This window comes from Lactuca sativa, chromosome 7 (genome assembly GCF_002870075.4).
Source record: "Lactuca sativa cultivar Salinas chromosome 7, Lsat_Salinas_v11, whole genome shotgun sequence".
Classification (NCBI taxonomy): domain Eukaryota; kingdom Viridiplantae; phylum Streptophyta; class Magnoliopsida; order Asterales; family Asteraceae; genus Lactuca; species Lactuca sativa.
The window spans coordinates 164,151,524-164,175,616 of NC_056629.2; the positions used below are offsets into that span (position 1 = coordinate 164,151,524).

The 24,093-nt window shown below is 32.0% G+C and overlaps 1 protein-coding gene across 1 annotated transcript; it reads left to right on the forward strand.

The window, feature by feature from the left end:
* The first annotated feature begins 4,170 nt into the window (after positions 1–4,170).
* On the forward strand, positions 4,171–22,773 carry LOC111895705 (uncharacterized). Its single transcript, XM_023891779.3, has 2 exons — positions 4,171–4,595; positions 22,177–22,773. Exons 1-2 carry the CDS (start codon positions 4,220–4,222, stop codon positions 22,683–22,685), a joined length of 885 nt encoding a protein of 294 aa, XP_023747547.2. The 5' UTR covers positions 4,171–4,219; the 3' UTR covers positions 22,686–22,773.
* The last annotated feature ends 1,320 nt before the right edge of the window (positions 22,774–24,093 follow it).

Here is a 24,093-nt window from a genome sequence, read left to right on the forward strand (position 1 = left end):
ATGAAATCAAGCGTCATTTACCATTGTTGTAAAGAATCCTTATATTGTATCATCATTTCATTTATTATAAGAGAGAACATACTTGTAATATTCCATTTGTGATATTATTTTTTCTATCATGGTTACGATGCTTTTTTTTTCTTTTATGCTTAACAGCTTAAGATTTTTTTTTCTTTTTTTTTTTTTTTTCTAATTTTTTCAGTTGTAGCAACAAAAATTATGAATTACATTTAAGAGGTTAAAGTTTATTACACCATCCATGTATTATTCAATTTTCTTTTATGCTTAACAGCTTAAGATGCTTCTTTTTCTAATTTTTTCAGTTGTAGCAACAAAAATTATGACTTATATTTAAGAGGTTAAAGTTGGTTACACCATCAATGTATTATTCAACATCAAGTTATTATCGGTGCACCACAAACAAGATTTTGCGAGCAAATTTGAAGACTAGTTCATTTTGATAGAATTTTCCGATCTCGACCAAATCTTATGATTACGATCTTAAGAAATGTAAAAAAAAATGTAAGATTCTGATTTTGATAACCTTGAATGAATGAATATAATATGAATCTCTTTATGATTTGTGGTAGTTGATTCGGTTTTTGTTTTTTTCAAAATTTCAAAAGCTTTTTTATCTTCATTTATTTTGCTTTGTAATTTTATGTTTGTAGTTTTAGATTTTCTTTTTCTCGGCATTTGTGTTTGTATTTAAGTTGAGACAAACTTGCAAAAATGGTTCGTGTAGTATGTCAAAAATAGCATGTTTGGACCAAAAAAGTTTGGACTCGCATCAGTGGTCCAATAGTTTGATTTTGTTGCGAATTTGGTCCAAAATGTTTTATACTTTTTATAATGATTGATTTTCCATTGATATTTTTCTTTCAATCATTTTATTACAGAAATCAAAAAAGTAAAAGAAAATACATCTCTCTCTCTCATAGTCATAATGTTTCTCCATACCATCTGATGAACATAACAACCACCGGCGGAGGTGACGACGGGGAACTCCACCTATGATCTAATTCCTACACCACCATCCTCTATCTCTTGCTTCACACATCACCAGATATGTTTCGAAACCCTAGCACCGCCACCCTTCTCATTGGTCTCTTTTCTAAGCGTCAATGGCGACGAAGGGGTATGAAGGCAACGGTAGGGTTTGATTTCAGTGAAGAAAGATAATAATGGATCCGTAAACACAAAGAACAGAAGCGACGTGTTCGTTATAGGTCTAGAAAGACGATTCTGATGTTCGGAGAAGACGAATTAAAAATAGCAGAGCGTGATTCCGACGTCTGTCAGCAAGAAAGGCGGCGACAGATATAAGGTTTTTGTAGATCTTGAACAATTCGAACGGATGTGTATGTATTCGTTTTCAGGTTCATCAATGTGGTTTACATCTCTATATTCGTGTCAATTTTTGGATTTTGTATATGAGAAGGCTAGAGTTTTACAAATCTGGTAATTAGTGCTTGTGATTTTACAAATCTTGTAATAAGGTGTTCTTGTGGGTTAACAAATCTTATTGTTATTCTTGCTTTAGAAATCTGATTGTTCATGTATCAGGTTTGATCTTCATATGTTTAAGAAAAATTGAGATTGGTTGTTGTATGTATATGTTTGTGTTGAAGTTGGTTTAAATCTTCCTCTAGTTCCCAAATCTTCATCTTGTTCATCTTGAGTTTGAGTTGTAGATCTAGAAAATTTTGTTTGAGTACGGTAGATGGTAGTTACTGGTGGTGACCGGTGGTGCGATTTCGTTGATCGATGGTGGACTGGTGGTTGTAACATCCCGATGTCAAGGTACTTCCAGTGTTGACCCTAATGTTTGAATAATATTACATCTTTGCCCTTGGTATTGAAAAAAAAAAAGATTGCAAAATAGCCCATAATGGCAATATGATAATGTTGGCCATTGTGTTGTACGCTGAGCGTACGTTGTGTATGCTAGGCATACACCTCGTACGCGAGGCATATGTGAGGATCATGCAAACCCTAATTTTTAGGGTTTGGTTTATATTTAAAGCTCATTATAGCCTCATATCTCATTCTTATTCATCCTCCCCCTGTGAGAATCGACCCCCAAGCAAACCCTAAGTGAAAGAGTGCATTCTTAATGCCTTTGGAGTGTTAGAAGTGTTCTTGAAGAAGAAGTGAGTCGTGGAAAGATCTTGAACTTTATGAAGCACCTTGCATCTGAGATTTCTCCTTGTGAGCAAGCTCCAGAAGGTAAAAAGTTTGCATCTTGATCACTCCATCTTGTAGATCTAGACATTTCACTTCTTTAAGTCATTTTTTGTCCCAAAATGGTGATTCTTGAGCATGACATGTTCTTGACCCATTAAGTCGTCCTTTTAAACCTTAGGAAGGGTCTTGAGTCATAAAAATGTGGTCTTGATGGATGATATTGCTTCATGCATTCTTTAGAAGGTCTTAATGCATTAAGATATTGAGTTAAGCACTTAATGGAAATGCAAAGTCATAATGTTGGAAACTTTATGACTCGTAGCAGTATTTTGGCCTTGGATCTGAAAGATGGACGTAAGGGCTTGAGGCATTAAGCTCTTAATGAAGATTTGGGAAGTTTGGGTGTACACCATGCATAACCTGGAGTACGCAACGCGTACGTGGTCAACCATCCTGACTGCGGTCAAGACTTGAGTACGCCCAACGTACTTTCGAAGTACGCCCCACATACGCGTTATGTGTCGCCTTGGTTGAGTTAACTCGACTAGGTTGACTCAGTTGACTTGTTAGTTTTGATCAAGTTAACCAAGGGTAATTTAGGAAATTGTGATTGTTTTATTAATGGGAAATGTTTGGACAATTAGGACTTGGGTGGAGCTGGTATTCGGGGGTCAGAGTATTGATCAGTTTTCTTCGCCAGGCTGTGAGGTGAGTCTTCCTCCTTGTACTAACGGGTCGAAAAGGCACCAAGGCTGGCCTACTGGATTGTAGATCCTATTACATGATAGCATATTGTTATCTTGTAAAGATCTGTTAAATCGATATTATGGTATATAGGATGTTAGCATGCGGTAGCGATTTGTAAATTTGCATGTTTGTCTAATGTCTGGTTATATGTTTATTTCTTACGTTTATGTCGACATGTTATGGTTGGTTGGGTTGAGGTGTTCTTGCTTTGTGTTGAATGCTAAGATACCCAGGGGGTCCGGATAGACAGTAGGCCCTATGAGGCGGTCCAGTCAGGCCGAAGGCCCGACGAGCGGCCTGGATAGGTTGTAGACCCTACGAGGTGGTCCAGTTATGTCAACAACTTGGGAGCAGTCTGGATAAGTTGTAGGCCCTGCAAGGCAATTCAGTCAGGCTGAAGGCTCGGTTATGCATGTTGTTGTTTGATATGTTGTATTTGGTGAGCCTTTGGGGGAACTCACTAAGCTTTGGTTTACGGTTTTAGTTTATTGTTTCAGGTACTTCTGATGACCACGGGAAGGCGAAGACATGACCGTACACATCCTCCAATTTTGGCTTTATGATTTTCGGATACTTTGATGTTGATAAACAATTTGGAAACAATAATTTTGTAAATATTTGGTAACTAGGAGTTGTTTTTAAATGTTTAAATTTGTTGTGATTTTTAAGTTGTTACAGTGATGGTGGTGATGGTCTTTTAAAGTAATTATTTTGAGAGAGAGAGGGAGAGAGAGAGAGAGAGATGTATTTTCTTTTTTTCTTTTTGTAATAAAATAATTAAAAAAGGGAAAATACTAAGGGCAAATCCGTCATTATAAAAAAATATAAAACACTTTGAACCGAACTCGCAACAAAATCAAACTATTTGACCACTAATACCAGTTAGCTTTTTTGGCCCAAACATACTAGTTTTGACATACCAAATAAACCATTCTTGCAATTTTGTCTAAAGTTTATTAAAATTCGAACAAAAAATCAAAAAAGAAAAGTTTTAACCATTTAAGTTGCAGTTGTCCGAGGTTGAAAATCAGGAAATCAAACGACCAAAACTTATTGTGCAGTACACATGATAGGAGATTAAGAGTTATCCAACAAGTCACACTTGTTATTAAATTCATGATCAATTCAAAAGAATATAAAGTTAACTTTTCTTCCGAAAAAATACATCACGTGAAAGGTTTGGACCAAACATGTACACTAGCAATGTATCGTCTATAAAATCTATAGTTTCTTGTTTATGTTATTAGTTAAAACTTGTAAACTAGTTATCAAAGTTTAAAGATCAATGGTGGTTTCTACTCAAGAGATTGCAACAAGCGTATCTAAACCATGGCTAGACCTTAGAGGCAAGATTGTGATGGTTACCGGTGCATCCTCTGGTATTGGCAGGGAGTTGTGTATCGACTTAGCCAAAGCTGGTTGCAAGATCATCGCTGCTGCACGTCGAACCAAGAAACTGAAGGCTCTATGCCATGAAATTAACAACATGGAAATCTTTAATATTCATGCAAACGAAGGTGAAGCCATTACGCATGATGTCTTAGCGGTGGCACTTGAGCTTGATATCAGTGCCAAAGGTCCTGCCATCGAAGCCGTTGTGCAAAAGGCTTGGGCGGCTTTTGGCTGCATCCATGCTTTGATCAACAATGCCGGTTTTAGAGGTAACTTCAAATTCTTTTTATTCTTTTCTCTTTGTGTCGGGTTAAATTTTTGTATATCTCTTCGTAATTTATGTTTAAGCAAGACTAATTTTTAATCCAACGGGCGATGATAGTCGTCCTTTTATCAAATATCAATGGTGATTATTGAAGAGTTTAGATTTAGATACAAAAGTTTTTTTTATTTGAAACGGAGTTTGAATACAAGATTTAGTTTGAAATATTAAGTTATAAAGAAAGTGTGAGTTTTCGTTTGCAATTTATATGGAGTTTTAAATTCTTTATATAAACGTATCTATTATTGAATAGCTAAATATGTGGTAAAATTTGGCATTATCCTTGATGAGTTTGAAAACTTTGAATCTAATCTAAATATATAAAATTATTTATAAGTCGATCCTCCCTAATCCCTATATATCATCTATTAGTAATTAGTAATAAAGTTTCCATAAAAAAAAAACTTTTTTCGTTCTTTTGATTCTTTCGACGACATATACATACCATATACAATTGGAAAATACATGCCCTTGTGGTAATCAATGTTTGGCATATATTTATCATAAAATAATGATTTGGTTCATTTTATATTTAATCTAATCCTACCTAATAAATGAAAATAATTTTGCCACATGTCACTCTCTCATTAACTTGGACACATGTCATTTTTTGGTATTTTTGATTAAATGTTTTTTCCATTTGTCATTTTCTTATTTTTTATCTTTTCTTAATTAACACATCATATTTACACCTCAATTAATAATTACCTTAAATGAAAATAACCAATAAATTATAATATTACTACTCATATAATATTTAATATGATTCATTTTAAATTCAAATTTTTAATTTTAAATTTCAAATCTAAAATTTTAAATTTAAATAAATTTTTGTTTAAACTTTAATATTTAATTTTTTGTTTTATCGAACCCGTATAACATACGGGTCTCATACCTAGTCTATACTAATAAATAAAATCCATTTTCTGCCACATGTCATGTCCTCATTGATTTTGACACATGACATTTTAATAGATTTTTAGAATTTATTTATTTCCACATGTAATTTTCTGATTTGTTCATATATCAAAACTTATTTCGGTTATAATATTGAGAGAAATAAATGCTTCTTTGAAAAAGAATTGATATATTTATAATGTAATAAATGTCATAATTAATGAAAACTTTAAAATTGATATTGATATTAAATTTAATGTTTAAATATTGATATTAAATTTTTATTTTTAATAAACCAGTGTATTACACGGGTCTTACACCTAGTCTTATAACAACTAAGGACAAACTTAAATTGTTTGATGGATATATTTACAAAAACTTACAATAACTTTAAAAGTAAACGTATCACCATAATAAATATATATCACCATAATAAATATATAGGAAGATGTTAAATCACTTAAAAGTCTCAAATTCATCTAAGTAAAATACTATCATATATTTATTTATGTTAGAATACTTTAAACAAAATATAAAAAAAATGAAAGTTATTAAATACTAGGTATAAGACCCATGTATTACATGTGTTAATTAAAAAAATTAAATATAAATGTTTAAATATTTAAAAACTTTTGATTTATAATAAAATAAGAAAAATAATGAATTATTGAAATTGATTTTTTTTATCTTTTAAATTTAAATAAATAAACAAAATAAATTAATGAGCTTTAATTTTTTTATTTTGAAATAAGAAGGTAAGTTCGTTAATAAAATTGATATTCATTTATTAATACATTTATTGTAATTGTTATACTAAAGTTTTATGTGGAATTTATTAAAATAGAAAAACCATAAAATGATATGTTGAAAAGAAATTAACTCAAAATAACCACAAAATGACATTTGACAAATTGAATGAAAGTGTGACATGTGGCAAAAAAATTCATTTATTAGAATAGATCTATGTATTTATGCATATAATAAAACATTTGTACTATAGATATTACTAGTAATTGAGTATGTGTTTTATCGTGGGTTTTTACGTGTTTTTGTTGCGTATTCGGAAAGTAGATGAGGGAATATATCATTTTATAAAATAAAAGAGTTGCAAGTCACGGATTATACTAAGTTGAAGAAGAAATATGAATGAGTGAAAGTGATATTTTAAAAAGTTGGACACATGTCATTTTTTGGTATTTTTGATTAAATGTTTTTTCCATTTGTCATTTTCTTATTTTTTATCTTTTCTTAATTAACACATCATATTTACACCTCAATTAATAATTACCTTAAATGAAAATAACCAATAAATTATAATATTACTACTCATATAATATTTAATATGATTCATTTTAAATTCAAATTTTTAATTTTAAATTTCAAATCTAAAATTTTAAATTTAAATAAATTTTTGTTTAAACTTTAATATTTAATTTTTTGTTTTATCGAACCCGTATAACATACGGGTCTCATACCTAGTCTATACTAATAAATAAAATCCATTTTCTGCCACATGTCATGTCCTCATTGATTTTGACACATGACATTTTAATAGATTTTTAGAATTTATTTATTTCCACATGTAATTTTCTGATTTGTTCATATATCAAAACTTATTTCGGTTATAATATTGAGAGAAATAAATGCTTCTTTGAAAAAGAATTGATATATTTATAATGTAATAAATGTCATAATTAATGAAAACTTTAAAATTGATATTGATATTAAATTTAATGTTTAAATATTGATATTAAATTTTTATTTTTAATAAACCAGTGTATTACACGGGTCTTACACCTAGTTTTATAACAACTAAGGACAAACTTAAATTGTTTGATGGATATATTTACAAAAACTTACAATAACTTTAAAAGTAAACGTATCACCATAATAAATATATATCACCATAATAAATATATAGGAAGATGTTAAATCACTTAAAAGTCTCAAATTCATCTAAGTAAAATACTATCATATATTTATTTATGTTAGAATACTTTAAACAAAATATAAAAAAAATGAAAGTTATTAAATACTAGGTATAAGACCCATGTATTACATGTGTTAATTAAAAAAATTAAATATAAATGTTTAAATATTTAAAAACTTTTGATTTATAATAAAATAAGAAAAATAATGAATTATTGAAATTGATTTTTTTTATCTTTTAAATTTAAATAAATAAACAAAATAAATTAATGAGCTTTAATTTTTTTATTTTGAAATAAGAAGGTAAGTTCGTTAATAAAATTGATATTCATTTATTAATACATTTATTGTAATTGTTATACTAAAGTTTTATGTGGAATTTATTAAAATAGAAAAACCATAAAATGATATGTTGAAAAGAAATTAACTCAAAATAACCACAAAATGACATTTGACAAATTGAATGAAAGTGTGACATGTGGCAAAAAAATTCATTTATTAGAATAGATCTATGTATTTATGCATATAATAAAACATTTGTACTATAGATATTACTAGTAATTGAGTATGTGTTTTATCGTGGGTTTTTACGTGTTTTTGTTGCGTATTCGGAAAGTAGATGAGGGAATATATCATTTTATAAAATAAAGGAGTTGCAAGTCACGGATTATACTAAGTTGAAGAAGAAATATGAATGAGTGAAAGTGATATTTTAAAAAGTTGAAGGTGAAGGAGGTGAAGGTGGTATTTAAAAGAATAGAAAATAGTCTTTTAACAAAAAGAAGGGTTGCAAGTAACGGATTATATAAAGTTGAGGGATTAAAGTTGCACTTTACGCATTGACATACTTGTACATTGTGCATTAACAATTATAGTGTTAGCTATAGTGATTTTCACTGTTGAGATGATGAAAGTAACATTCTAAAAAAGAGAGTGGTGGAAAATGCATTTTACAAAGTAAAGGGGGGGGGGGGGGGAGAAATCGTATTTATATATACTATGGGATAAGCACGAAAGTTCAGAAAACGAAGGGGTAAAAGTGATATTTTACAAAGTTGAAGGTGAAGTGTTGAAAGTAATATTTTAAAAAGTAAAAGGATGAAAAGTATCAATTTAGAAAATAAAGACGTTGAAAGTAATAGATTATACAAAATTGAGGAATTAGAGTTGCACTTTAAGCATTGATATGTTTGTATATTTTGCATTACCACTTGTACTATTAAGAGGACCGGAGACGCACAAAAGTTTAGAAAATGAAATTGTGAAAGTAACATTTTACAAAGTTGAAGGTGGAGGGGTGAAAATGCTATTTTAAAAGATAAAATGATGGAAAATATCATTTTACAAAATAAAGGGGTTGCTAGTGACATGTTATATGATATAAGGTTTATGAGTGATGGATTATACAAAGTTGAGGATTAAATTTGAAATGCATGTATTAAACACTTGTACATTATGCATAAAGTCATATACTTTTACCAAGTATATGTAACTCACATAAAATATTTGATTTTTGTGTATATTTATAATGTATTTTCTAACAAAATAGCAAAATTATCTTTCTGTGTTCAATTATATCAAAATAAATCCATAGATATTTTTTATTCAATTATATCAAAATAAATCTATAGATAATTTTTAAGGTCTCAGATATCATATACAACTCACAAACATATGCTCTTAGTGTTAACAATGTTTGACCTATATTTATCACTATGTGTATTTCCGCGCGTTGCATAATAAAACAAATATATAGTTTAAATATGTTGAAATTTATAATTTTATCTATGGGTTTTGGTCATTTTTTTATATAGGCCTATTAAAATTGAAACCTACGACCCTAACCCTAGAATATTGTAACCAATCTTGGAACATGTTATGTTGGATTTTAATATTCCAAAACTGCTCCTAAAATTATAGGTATTGGGTTTCTAATTTTTTATTACGGAATAAATTGATTGACTAATGAAAAAATAATTAACCATATAAATTTTTGATAACATAAATACAATGAATAATTGGAAAAGTTAAAATTATAAATAAAAGATGTTTATAATTGATGTCAAAATATTTTGTCATTGATTCAAACTATACTAATAATAATTATAAAACTCAAAATGAGTTTTAACCCTCATGTGTTACTAGAAAACATAAGTTATAAAACAATTAAACGATTTGTATTTTATGAGAGTCTCGTGCCATTGTGTTTTTCATTAGCATAAATAAAATTAGATGTGCAAATTGCAATGGCTAAATCTTATTTCACTTTTAATTACCTTACAGTTAAATCATAAATGTCTCATTTAAAAAGATCATGAATGATTAAATGATTTGTAATCAAATAATAGCTGCAATGATATATAAACAACTCAAATTTACCATTTTTATGGAATATAACAAAATCAATTTTAATAAGCTTTATCAACTACATAATTGTCATCTATAGAACCATTTCCATGTAAGCGATTGTGAATATCCAACACAACATGAAGAACTATAAAATTAAACGCCGACATCCACTCCATTACATCATCCTAAAAATTACACCCAATGAATCTTTTTAAAAGTCTAGTTTTACAATTTGAAGTTGAATGAACATTAACATGCACCATCTTGCAAACTCCATTATAATTTATACGACATGGACTATTGGGTTAAGAATTTAGACGGTTAATTGCATAACTTCCTTTTGGGACCCGTTGAACATGATTATATCTTTCATGAAAAGAAAATGCAAAACTCTAAAATAAATTGAACCACCAAAATTTTAAAATCAAGAAGCATGAACTATGCTAGTTGTATTCATTCTTGTTTTGTATTGTTGTGAATTAGTATTATTGCTTGTGTGAATCTAGAGGCAATGATTAGAGCATCTTCATATATAATATTTTTCATTCCAATCAAAATCATAATTATATAGTATAAATTTGGATAATAAGAAAGAAGAAAATGAAGCAATATTTCTTACCATAAACTTCCATATTTCCTTCTCATCGTCGTCTTCCTCTTTATTATTATTTATGCTCTCTATCTCTTCCTTTTTATTATTATTTATGCTCTCTATCGACAATCTTTTTGTATGGAGTTTCTAATCTACCTCTCAACCACTCACATAACTCTTTAAACCATTCTAATAAAAATCTACCATTGTGAACTATATATATTAATGTTAATCAATTGGTATCAAAAGAACCATTAAGTATCAGAAGTTAAAAAAAACTATTGAGTGGTAGTTGTTAATTAGATGCTAATAAAAAGTTATGTAGGTTTAAATAGATAATATGGAATCATTATTATAAAGAAATATGAAAAGACATGAAAGTTTCAAATGATTGCGGTGATAAAAAAAATGTCTCCTTTATAAGTATAGTATAATAAAATAAAATTTTGTTCATCTGAAACTTTAATCTAATCTTATAATAACAATGAAAAAACTTGCATCGTTTGACTAATATATAAAAAAAATTAAAAAGATAAATTTCATCACTTAAAAATCTCAAATTTACATAACTAAAATGGTATCATATATTTATTTACATTATAATTTTGTAAATAAAGTTTAAGAAAAAAAAAGCAATTTAAAATACATAAAATATATATGTATTTATTCGTATAATAAAGCATTTGTACAATCACATATAGCTTTTAATAACATGAAAATGATTATATATATATATATATATATATATATATATATATATATATATATATATATATATATATATATATATATATATATATAGAGAGAGAGAGAGAGAGAGAGAGAGAGAGAGAGAGGGGAGGGGGGGGGGTAGTTCACATGAAAACACTAAACAATGTGAGAACGCGATAACGATTCTCAACCAATCATTTTATTTATGAAATAATATTTTAAATATTATTGGAATATATAAAATTAATCGTGTAAGGAAAAAACTATCAAAATGAAAAAAAAAAATCGAATATGTTTCCCATTTTAAGGGATATTTAATTGTTTTATTTTTTAAAGTAAAATGTATTAAGAATTCAAATTTATTAACAGTGCACATTGATATGCTTGATTGAGATTCTTAATCTGATGTCTTACTTATTATTTCATAAAGAATATATTATGTACTAAAAAACCTATGAACACTACATATTCATATTAGAATATCAAAAACATCATATTATTTGAAGCATTATTATACAAATCCAATGTGAATACACAAACAAACAAATTTTGTTAAAATTTCCATTAACAATACAACTTTATCAAATACAATTTAAACTAACAAATACAATGAAAATTCAATGTTTTCATGAATCGTGTTTGCAAATTTGACATAATTCAAATTAGAATATCACTTTTTTTACAAAAAGTTAACATCAAACTTTAGCTATGAACATACGAATAAAATACCAAATAATTTTGAATAATTATATAAATCATAACATATTCAAATATACATTGTATTATGACAATAATAATGATATAATTATTCCTCATAGAATATTCGATATAAGAGTTATTCAGATACGAATATAAGCATATATCGATATGAATGATATCATCTTTCATTAAGAATATCTAAAAAATGGCACAAACAATATTCATGATGTAATATTATTATTATCATAAAAAAAAAAGATATAATTAATATCCATTTAAGAATATATTTTCTTTTATGATGAAATACATAAATAACAAAAACATAATCAAACTAATATCCATATAATAATTATATATAACTTTTAATATATGGCTACTAATAAAAACTACTCTTCACGAAAGAATTATAGAAAGAAAGGTGTCTAACATGATTGTTTAGTAAAAAAAATTATTAACTTTTTAATGAAACGAATTTATAACTAAAGTGAATTTATAACCCATTAGACAAAACTCATATTGCATGGTTAACACTTTTAAAATCAATATTTAACTTTCATGTAACGTCCTAATAATAAAACCTAAAATTTTCATTTTAAATTAAAAAAACCAGTATTCCATAAGCATTATCATAAGAATCTAGATATGACAAATGTGTCAATCATTACATTATATCAGGGTAAGTTAAGAAAATTAGGAACGAAGTGGTGTGTGCTCTACAATTATCCCGAGCCCTTACTTTTTAAAACAAAAGTATCTTAAACATAAACTGAAAACCGTAAGCACAAAGCTTAGTGAGTTCCCCAACATACCACATACCAATCATACAAATGGGTCCATCCCCGGGGTTCATTCCAACCTGAAAAGCAAGTATGGGCCCCGCCATGGGGTATATTTCAACCCGAACATATCACACTGGGCCCCGCCCAGGTGTATATTTCAACCCGAACATATCACAGTGGGCCTCGCCCTAGGGTATATTTCAACCAGTCATGCCATATTGGGCCCCGCCCTGGGGTGTGTTTCAACCCGATCACAACATGTATTACACATGAACTAGCATACTATATATTTAGATAATAGGCCGACCTTGGTTCCTTCGACCTGTAATACCGGGAAGAGACTTACCTCGCACTGTTGAATCACACTGATAACTCCCTGACTACTGATCCGACAAATCCCCGAGCTATCAATATCAAATAACATCCAATTAACAATTGGATTCCAATCCATAACCATCAGACCATAACTAGGGCAAATGACCAATTTACCCTTTACCTAGTTTGGACCAAAACTTAAGCCCAAACCTAATAATCCAAAAGGCACAAATACCAAATAATCATGCAAGGCCCAAACATGGCCTAATTTTCCAAATTGGGCCTAAACCCCTCCATGGGCCTTAATCCAAGGTTCAATAACATTATTAGCCCAAAAAACTTAAATTCTGATGGCCCTACAAGGCCCTAAACATCTAAGCCCAAACTATGGCCCAAACCGAAGACCAAAAGATCTGAGGCCCACTCTACTGAGTACGCGGGGCATACTCAGCTCGTACGCGCATCATACTTGCCTTAGGGCTTATAAGCTAAGTGTACCCTAGCATAGGGGTATCATTTGGACCGGACCGGACCGGTTTTGGAGAATATTGTGGACAGTGGACCGGACCGGATGAGACTTACCGGGTCTAGGTCTAGGTCCGGGTTTTCCAGTTCTTGGTCCGATACAACTTTATATGCATACGGTACAACTTGTTAAAACATGTTTTTGAGTTTGATACAACTCGTTAAAACGAGTACGTTGTTGGGCTTGATACGTTACAACTTGTTAAAATGAATAATTTTTAGGTTGGTTGTGGTAGAACTCAGAAAAACGAATACGTTTTCGTTTATTGTGCCCTTTGGACCAGTCAAACTTTAATTATTTATACTTTATACCATTTGTTTGAAGGATTTTAACTCATTGAATATAACACCAAAAACAACAAAATTATAGTCTAAATCATCTGCAAACTTTAAATTACACGTTGGAAAAAAGTGCATGTCAATCCGACTTAAAACAAAGGAGATATACTTGTTTAAAAAATTTCACATAATACAAAAGTTTAAATTTCTCGCTGAAAAGCTGAAATATTTCAACTTTGATATCTCGTCTTTGAAGGATTGTAACTCACTGAATATAACACCAAAAAACAACAAAATTATAGTCTAAAATCATCTACAAAATCTAATTACACGTTGGAAACAACTGCATGTAAATCCGACTTAAAACAAATCAGATATGCCTGTTTAAAGAATTTCATAGAATACAAAAAGTTTAAATTTTTTGCTAAATATCCACATTTACTCAACTTGGAATCTGAAGTATCGAAGTGGTCTGGTTCCTTGACAGACTGCCCACATTGAACCGTTACTAATTCCATTCCACTTATCTCCCAAACTGTCTACTCAACTTCAGATTATTTGAGGTTCCCACTAGAAACAACATCACAGATCATATGTTGCTGCCAACAACCTTACACTTGACTAAAGTGATTAGATATTCCTTCGAGAGAGGCTCATCCTGATGATAACAATTCCACGAACATAATGAGCAACGTGAGACGAACCGAGAGATGAACTTCCAGGTCTGAACAACATACTGCTTCCTTTTACTACCAAACTGACATACTATTGTTGAAATTCTGAAGCCCCATTCTTGCTCGACCCCCACGCAGATAGAACCAATCTAATTCACAATCATAAGAGCCTGATATCCCATCAAATCTGAGACCATCCTTTAACCCTGAACCCTTCAACTGATACCCTTGGCATACATATTATTTAATTCTCATCCCACTAAAATGAAGACCTTGCACACTAACACCCGCGATTCCCAATGTGAGTTCTCACCAAGAACCAACTCGATACCTAACTCAGAACCCAAAATCCAAGGATGTACTCTTGCATTGCACCTGAAACCTCTTGATTCACGACAACCCATCACTAAACCGGGATATAATGGTTCCCAAACCATCACTGAGACTACCTGTCTCGCACTTAGTCTAGCCACCAGGTTCCCAAGGGTCCAAAAGACAAAGATATCCTTGCCAAAGCATCCCTTTGTGCCACTCACTGACCACACAATCCTAAAACCAATATCCAAAACCTTGACTCAACGGTATCTACCAGGTCCCATCTACATTGCCATATACACACGAGCCTCGCCTATAGGTCCCACCCAACTAGATCTAAATAGGCCCGACTCCGGCTCGGACCTCAATGGTCCTCAACATAAAACGAAGAAATGCCCCTTGAAAATCTTGTCCGTCGTGCCCAAGGTACGAATTGATCCCCCTTTACACTTATGACCACCTCAAATGATAGGTTACCTCCAACTGATGAATGCTACGATCCCCTCGCAGTCTTACCATACTGTTAACCAACCATGGTCTTACCACATTCAAATAATCTCAACCCCAATATTTTGAGTCAAACCTGTATCCTAATGAATTTCCAATCAGGTGTCCGGGTCATGCTTCGAACCCTAAAGCGTTCATCATACAAGAACAGACAATGAGGCTCTAACACAACCCTCAACCTGGATGCATCCGCAAGCTTGCTATTCAAATGGCGTCGACCAGATGTTGGGAGTTTCCTGAACTCCCAACTCACATAACTTCAATCCCGTCCACTAAGATCGTATCTCCTCCTGATTGGGATGTGAAACTTACCCTAGTTTCACACCCGATCCAATTCCCAGGAATTATAGATTGATACTCCCCCACTTGGACTCATCGAAGCTCTCCTAACCCACGAGACTTGATGGGTTCCCAACCCATCTATCTTCATATACATGAACCCACTATGACCTGCGCTTACCAATACTAGCGTTCCATTGCTAGTCAAACCCGATATTGCCCAAATCCTTAAATTCAAATAGATACTTTCTAAGATCCCAACAACCCGATAACCCCAAATGATTCCCATGATACCACACCATATCCTTAAGTTCTTATACTGGTGACTAAGAACCATAACCCTTACTCTGAACTGGCGAATCTTCTCCCCAACTTTCATCCTCAAATAATCATTGAATTCTAACCATCTATCACCCATGCGAATATGAAATTCCCGAAGGAATCTTAGGATACAATCTTAGGATCTAAATGATGAGAACTAGCAATGTAATCCTCCTTCCCGAAGGAATCTTAGGATCTAAAAGCCTTGGGTTCCAGATGAGCCCCTAGTTTTCCTGATACAATCTCATCCTGAAAGCCCCCGATATGACCATCCAATAGCTCTAAAATGCCTTCCTTGACCGAACCAAAGATCACAGGAGTCCATTTTAGCATACCGCGGGTAATCTCCGACGAGAAGAACTCCTGCATGTGCTCATCAATCGACTCAGTACCTGCACCTGAACCGGAACCAGAACTTGAACCCCCTTCTCGAGCGCTCAACACCATACTGAAAAACAACCAACAAAAGATCAGAACATACCCAAGAATCCTCATCCCTCAGGCTTCCTAGATTCTCCAATACTCTCCTCGATTTGAGTATGGATCATGTGCTTTCAATAGTACGGGTCAGATACTACCTTCCACACTTATCCATACTTTCCTCAAGAATCTTCCGGAATCCTCTAAGTCAGATTCTCAAATCCATACACCAAGCACTCGGAAACCAACACAACAAAACCAACTGAAGCAATCCCTAGGCTTTCCTAGGTTCCCGACCTCACCCTGCCATCAAATGCTGAAGAACTCCTCATAATGTCAATTGGTTACTTCATGAACATAATCACATGCAACAAAGCTCAGATAATCCTTCGAGTAAAAGGCTCATCCCTACAACGGTTAGACTCAAACGAGAGCTGTGCAATAAGGTCAAATCCATCACTATGGGATTATTCAATCTTTATTACATGTGACTTAACATGTTCACTTAACAGCTAACTCACATCACTTAAGAGTCCCACAAAGCACAAATCAAGCAACATTTGAGCAGTAGCACTCCAACCCATAGAATGATCAAAGAGCATTCAAACTCACACGCCACAACTCATGCTAGGAATCTCCACCCTCACCGTCGGTTGCCTTACGCGTGCAAATTATACACAGTACAAGATCAAATAGATTGTCGAATAAAAGACTCTACCCTAGGACCATAACCAAACGAAGAACATGAAATAAGGCCAAATCAATTATTCTAGGGCTATAAGATCCTAACCGTATACAATTTTTAAAGCATACACTTAGCAATTACTTATACCAATATACATTCTTATTCCATCATAGCATCCAATGGTCGCAAGGATACAAAGCATCATATATCAGGCCAATCTATCACTGACTAATCAGCACTGGCATGCAAGTCTACCATCTCATACAATAGGCATACTTAGGCATCTCTCCTAGTATTCTATCATGCAAAAATTGAGTAGATCCTTAGCCCTAACTAGCATGCGATTCACAAATTCATATATCATATCATGTCAAATAACATGTATGGGTATTTTAGGAAAATTTACTTGAGCTCGGCTGACTGCATGCATCACACCCCCTTTATCTTTACAAAACTCTTTTTGGTAGTTTCTTTCCTTTTTCAAAAATCTTTTTAAAACCCGTTTTCTTTTTAAGAAAATCATCAACTCCTCAGTTTGAGTTCAGTCACACTCGAGAGTGTGCCGAATCCCTCAAACCAAGGCTCTGATACCAACTTGTAACGTCCCAATAATAAGACTCAAAAATTTCATTTTAAATTAAAAGAACCAGTATTCCATAAGCATCATCATAAGAATTCAGATAAGACAAATGTGTCAATCATTACATTATATCAAAGTAAGTTAAGAAAATATGGAATGGGGTGGTGTGTGCTCTGCAATCATACCGAGCTCTTCCTTTTTAAAACAAAAGTACGTTAAACATAAACTGAAAACCGTAAACACAAAGCTTAATGACTTCCCCAACTACCAATCATACAAATGGGCCCAACCCTAGGGTTCATTCCAACCCGAAAAGCAAGTATGGGACCCGCCCTAGGCCCTCACTCTAGGGTATATTTCAACCTGAACATATCATAGTGGACCCCGCCCTGGGGTATATTTCAACCCGAACACGTCATAGTGGGCCCTGCCATGGGGTATATTTCAACCCGTCATACCATATTAGGCCCCACCCTGGGGTGTGTTTCAACCCGATCACAACATGTATTACACATCAACTAGCATACTACATATCTAGATAATGGGCCGGCCTTGGTTCCTTCGACCCGTAATACCGGGAAGGGACTTGTCTCACACTCTTGAATCACATTGATAACTCCCTGACTGCTGATCCAAAAAATCCCCGAGCTATCAATATCAAATAACATCCAATTAACAATTGGATTCCAATCCATAACCATCATACCATAATTAGGGTAAATGACAAATTTACCCCTTACCTAGTTTGGACCAAAACTTAAGCCCAAACCTAACAATCCAAAAGGCCCAAATACCAAATAATCATGCAAGGCCAAAACATGGCCCAATTTTCCAAATTGGGCCCAAACACTCTAATGGGCCTTAATCCAAGGTTCAACAAAATTCTTAGCCCAAAACACTTAAATTCTGATGGCCTAACAAGGCCCTAAACATCTAAGCCCAGACTATGGCCCAAACTGAAGACCAAAAGATTCGAGGCCCACTTTGCTAAGTACACAAGGCATACTCAGCTCGTACACACAACGTACTTGCCTTAGGGCTTTTACGTTAAGCGTACATGCTTGTACGCCCATTGTACCCTCGCATACAACCAACTTCCATATTAAGCTCTTATTCCACAAAGACTTGACTACACAACCTAGATCTGACTTCCTTGGACTTATTTATCTCATAAAGTTACTAACTTAGTGTTCATGCATGGCTAAATGAAACTCTTAAGCTTAAAAAGACTTAATATGCGACTTAATGCATGCATGAGACCCAACCCCATAAAGTTGGCACCTTTATGCATAAAGAAATCCTAATAATCTCATATCTAAAAGGATAAGTCTTGTAATCGTACTAACTCAACAACCAACCCAAAAAGGGATCAAAGACATAAAAAATCGAGCCATAAACAGATGTAAACATCTACAAGCCAAGGTAGGAACTTGATACCTCAAAAGTCTTTCAAAAAGGGTGATGATTCTGGATCTATAGGCTCCTCACCAAGCAAAGCACATTTAATATTCTTTACTTCCTTCATAACGGGAAAAATAACCACCAAAATCTTCTCAAGAGCTCAAGAACACCACAAAGAAGGCTTAAGGGTCGATTTAGGGTTTTAGGAGGTTTGGGGCCGGTAAAGAGGCCAACCTAAAGACTTAAGGTGTTTAAAGAGGGTACAACACACTCAAAATTAGGGTTTCTTGCACTCCTCCTATGCCCAACGTACTCCTCGTACGCCCAACGTACAAGGCCGAGGCTTCGCGATCATTCCATCTTGGTACGCTAAGCGTACATTAGTGTACACCCCGCTTACTTCACTTCCCACTAGTACACCCCAAGTACTAGGGTTACCCTTAAACCCTAAAATACTCCAAAGACCATAACTTCTTCATTATAAATCCAATTTCGACGATCCTTATATTCACAAAAAGGTAACGAGAAGCTCTACACTTTTATCAACTCATACGTGCCTTAGGATTTCCCAAACATAAATCCAATTTCCATAAAAGCTCGAGCTGACACTTAACCAAAATACCCCATGGCTCCAAAACATAAACTGAACACTCGAATCATCTAAACTACGTCACCCACACCCAAATAGGAAACGATTCGAGAGAGGACGTTACAATTCAAACACAATATTTTAGTGATTGTACATGCCAAACATAAATGTAAAATGGATGCATTATCATTTATTTTATTTTGACGGAAACAGAGAAGCCAGACTCCAAAAGGCATGGTATCATTTCTTAAATTTGGGCTAAAATTATGTGTAGGTTTATTTTATCTTGACGGAAACAAGAACATCAAATGGATGCTAGAGTTTTTTCCCCATAAAATTAGGGTTTGAATTTAAATTGGTTATTAATGACTATAACAAATACCTAAAATACCTTTTTATAAATATTTTTTTAAAAGTTTAATTAAATAAAACGAATGGCTAAGAAGTGTTCTCACATTCCCACTTTATTTGTTGTTTTTATTTGAACCTACTTATTTGAAGATCATTGTGACATATAGGGGGAGTTCTTCAAAGGTATGAACCGATTTTGATTTTTGGTTCCGAAATGGGGTTTTAGGGTGGGTTTGGTTTCAGATTATCTTTGGATACAAAGTTCTACATGGATGATGACAAGGGCCCTCTTTATGACTTATGTGGGTTACTTACCTTGACTTTTGTATATACCTATAAATAGGCATGTTGTACATGGATGATGACAAGGCCCTCTTTATGAATTATGTGGGTTACTTACCTTGACTTTTGTACATACCTATAATTAGGCATGTTGTACTCCCCGTGTGTGTGACAAGATGTAGTTCTTATGTGAGTTGAGATGCTTTAGCCTAGGGTAGATAGAGTGCAATTTCTTTTTTGTAATTTCATCGGAATAGTTGATTACAATATCATGTTCACCAAATCATATCGTGTCGATTGTGTTCTTATCATTTTCCCATGTCAAATTCAGGTTTAATATCACAACACATTCTCACATTCCTAACATTTTTTATATAACTAAATGGACCTTACTCTCTCTCTCTCTCTATATATATATATATATATATATATATATATATATATATATATGTGTGTGTGTGTGTGTGTGTGTGTATGTATGTATGTATGTATTCTTTATTGTTTGTGTGAGACCAAAGCTTCAATAAAAATATTGACCATTATATATATATATATATATATATATATATATATATATATATATATATATATATATATATATATATATATATATATAAAGGCTAAGAAAGTGCACAATTTGCATGTTTTTTAGTCAACCAACGAAATGAATCATTAGATGATACAAAATTACATGATTCATAAAACAATCTTGAAAAAAGCATTGATGATTCATTTTTTTTTACTAAATCAAGTTTTAATTCACTTTTCAGACAACTTTAGTGACTCATCTAAAAAATGAAGCATCGATGTGTTTTTTTGGAATTGCTTTGCAAATCATATTGTTTTTGTATTATCTAAAGATTCATTTTGTTGATTCATTAAAATTCATACAAATGATGCACTTCTTACCCTTCCTACCAAATATTTCGTTCTTACAGTGTGTGTGTGTGTGTATATATATATACATATAAAGTGTGTGTGTGTATGAAGGGCTTCTTTTATGGTTTTTATATGTACCGAGGGATAAAAAGGGTAGAGAGAACAAACAAACTTATTTTCAGTTTAGAAACCACATACCAAGAAGCTTCATTTGAGAGCATAAAGAAATGAACCAAATCAGTGTTAATGTTAGGAACATGAAAGGAAGATGGAGGCTTTGGAGTAGTCACGATGTTAATAAAAGAAGTTTAACTGATAGAAGGAGGAGATGGATTCAAGAACAAAAGGTTAAGACTTTATTATTTTTGTATAAGAGGGTTGGGTGTGGTGTTATTAAAAGGAAAAGAACACCAGAAAAACATAAGGATATGGTGTGGTGTCTAGTTGATGGCTTGGTTTAGAGAAAGATAGATACAATAAGTACAAAGAGAGGTATATAAATCATATATCACTGTAGAGAAAAGTAATTTTCGACAAGGTGTTTAAGAGACATGAAAGGATAGGAGGTGGATAGAGAAGGAACCTTCGACGATGGCTAAATATTGTCGCCGAAGGTTGTGGTCGATGACGCAGGGTTTAATGTAATGCTTTGATACGATGATAACAAATAAAATGTTCAAAATACTTTTTGTATGATTCTCATTGATCTCAAATGTATTTATAAAAGACAATACTTAAATATGGAAACTATACTAAACTAAGCCTAAATATGGAAAGTATATTCAAAATATTGTTTGTATATTTGTCATTGATCTCAAAGGTATTTATAGAGTACAATACTTAAATATGGAAACTATACTAAATGTAAATATTGAAAGTAATATAATCTCTATTAGTATCTAAGACTATATAATATGATTATTACATAGCGGTATTATATTTATATCCATTTTTGTTTTAAGTTTAGATTTGTTGTATATGTCAATTCAGAACATTATATGGGGTTTAGATTTAGATCGCTTTTTTATTTGAATTATCTTGATCTATTAGATGCTTGCACTTCCCCATAAAGTAGTTATACCTTTATGTTTAATGTAACATAAATAAAATTCTAGGAACTTTATCTCAATCTTCAATTACTTTTTAATTTATGTTGCAACATGTGTTTAGGCCCGATAGATAGCGCAATGGATTTTTCAGAAGAAGAGTGGGAAAAAACCTTTAGAACAAATCTTAAAGGATCATGGTTGGTGTCGAAGTATGTTTCTAGTCAGATGCTTGCTTTCAATCAAGGAGGATCAATAATTAACATGTCTTCTATTTCGGGTCTTAATCGTGTCCAGTTTCCTGGAAGTATCGCATATTCTTGTTCAAAATCAGCCTTGAATACCATGACACAAGTGATGTCCATGGAACTTGGGAACCACAAAATAAGGGTAAACTCAATATGTCCTGGCCTTTTTAAATCTGAGATTACAAAGGTGCTCTTTCAACAGAAAATGCTTAAGAATGTGGCCTCAAAGATCATACCATTGAGAGAATTTGGCACTATCGACCCTGCTTTGACCTCGCTGGTTAGATATCTAATCCATGACTCATCGAACTACATCACTGGTAACATTTTTATTGTAGATGCAGGAACCACTTTATCAGGTGTACCGATTTATTCGTCACTTTGAACATACTCATGTTCTGTAACGATATTCCAAAAAACATTTTTATAGGCTTATTAATATGTCTAATCACAATAAAGATGGCAATATATATTCTATTTATTATATGGACAATATATATGCTACTTATTATTTGGAAATATGTTTTGAAGTTTGATATATATATATATATATATATATATATATATATATATATATATATATATATATATATATATATATATATATATATTGAACGGTTGATTAGTGGTTAAAAGTTAATATCACAAGTTAGTAAAATTCGTCAATGCTCGAAACAGAACCTAGGACCTCCGATCTAAAATGGAAATTTTCTACGAAGCATGTTAGTCTGATATGGTTTGTTATTTTTTGATTGCAATAAAGTGAAATTAATTTATACAAGTAATGTATTATGACTTCATTAAATTAATTTAGGATTTGATGCTATTATCATCTGTTTAAATTTTATTCAAACTACTAAAGAGCCCGCGGCTACGCCGCTTTTGGGGTAATATGGGAAAAATCGCCAAACTTTGAAAGATATGTGCTGAAATTGTAAGTCACCACAAATAGAGGAGAAAGTCGATAACCCCTAAAATTAGATGTCAAAAGTGTACAACCAAAAGAATGGACACTACTGGAGAAAATTCAAAAATGTTGTGGCAATAATGTTAAAGTTGTCAAAGTTGGGAAAATATGGTGACAAAACTCAAAAAGAGTTTTTTTTTTGTTTTTGTTTTTTATGTCAAAATGTAAAAAAAATTAGTACAATGACGAAAAGTGTCAAATTCATTAAAGATTTGTGGCAAAACATCAAAAATGTAAAACTTTTGACTGCAAGGACTAAAAGTGTCAAACTCACTAAAGATTTGTGGCAAAAACCAAAAGGCAGAAAAACTTAATCAAAACGCAAAAATATAAAAGTTTTGAATTTAAGGACGAAAAATGTGAAATGCACCAAAGATTTGTGGCAAAAACCTAAAGCCCAAAAAGTTACTATTGCTAAGGTCCTTGTGATTTAATATATATATATATATATATATATATATATATATATATATATATATATATATATATATATATATATATATATATAAAATTCGATCAAAATTTTAATATAACAAATTTAAAGGACAAATCTTTATCAATGGTTTGTGTTTTAGAATATCTAGTTTAGTCCTAAATTTCTTTTAGTCTTATGGAAGGTCCATGTGGTTTCAATTTCTAACGTGATTGGTCCTCGCCTATATAAAAAGACTTTTATACTATTTTTAATTTTTCTTTAATAAAAATTATTAAAAAATAAATAAAATAAATATCCTAAGTAAAACGTTTATGTATTCCCCCTCACTCCACACCATGTATGTCTCTCTTCCTCCCATCTCTCCATCTACTTGTGACTAATGCTCTCTCT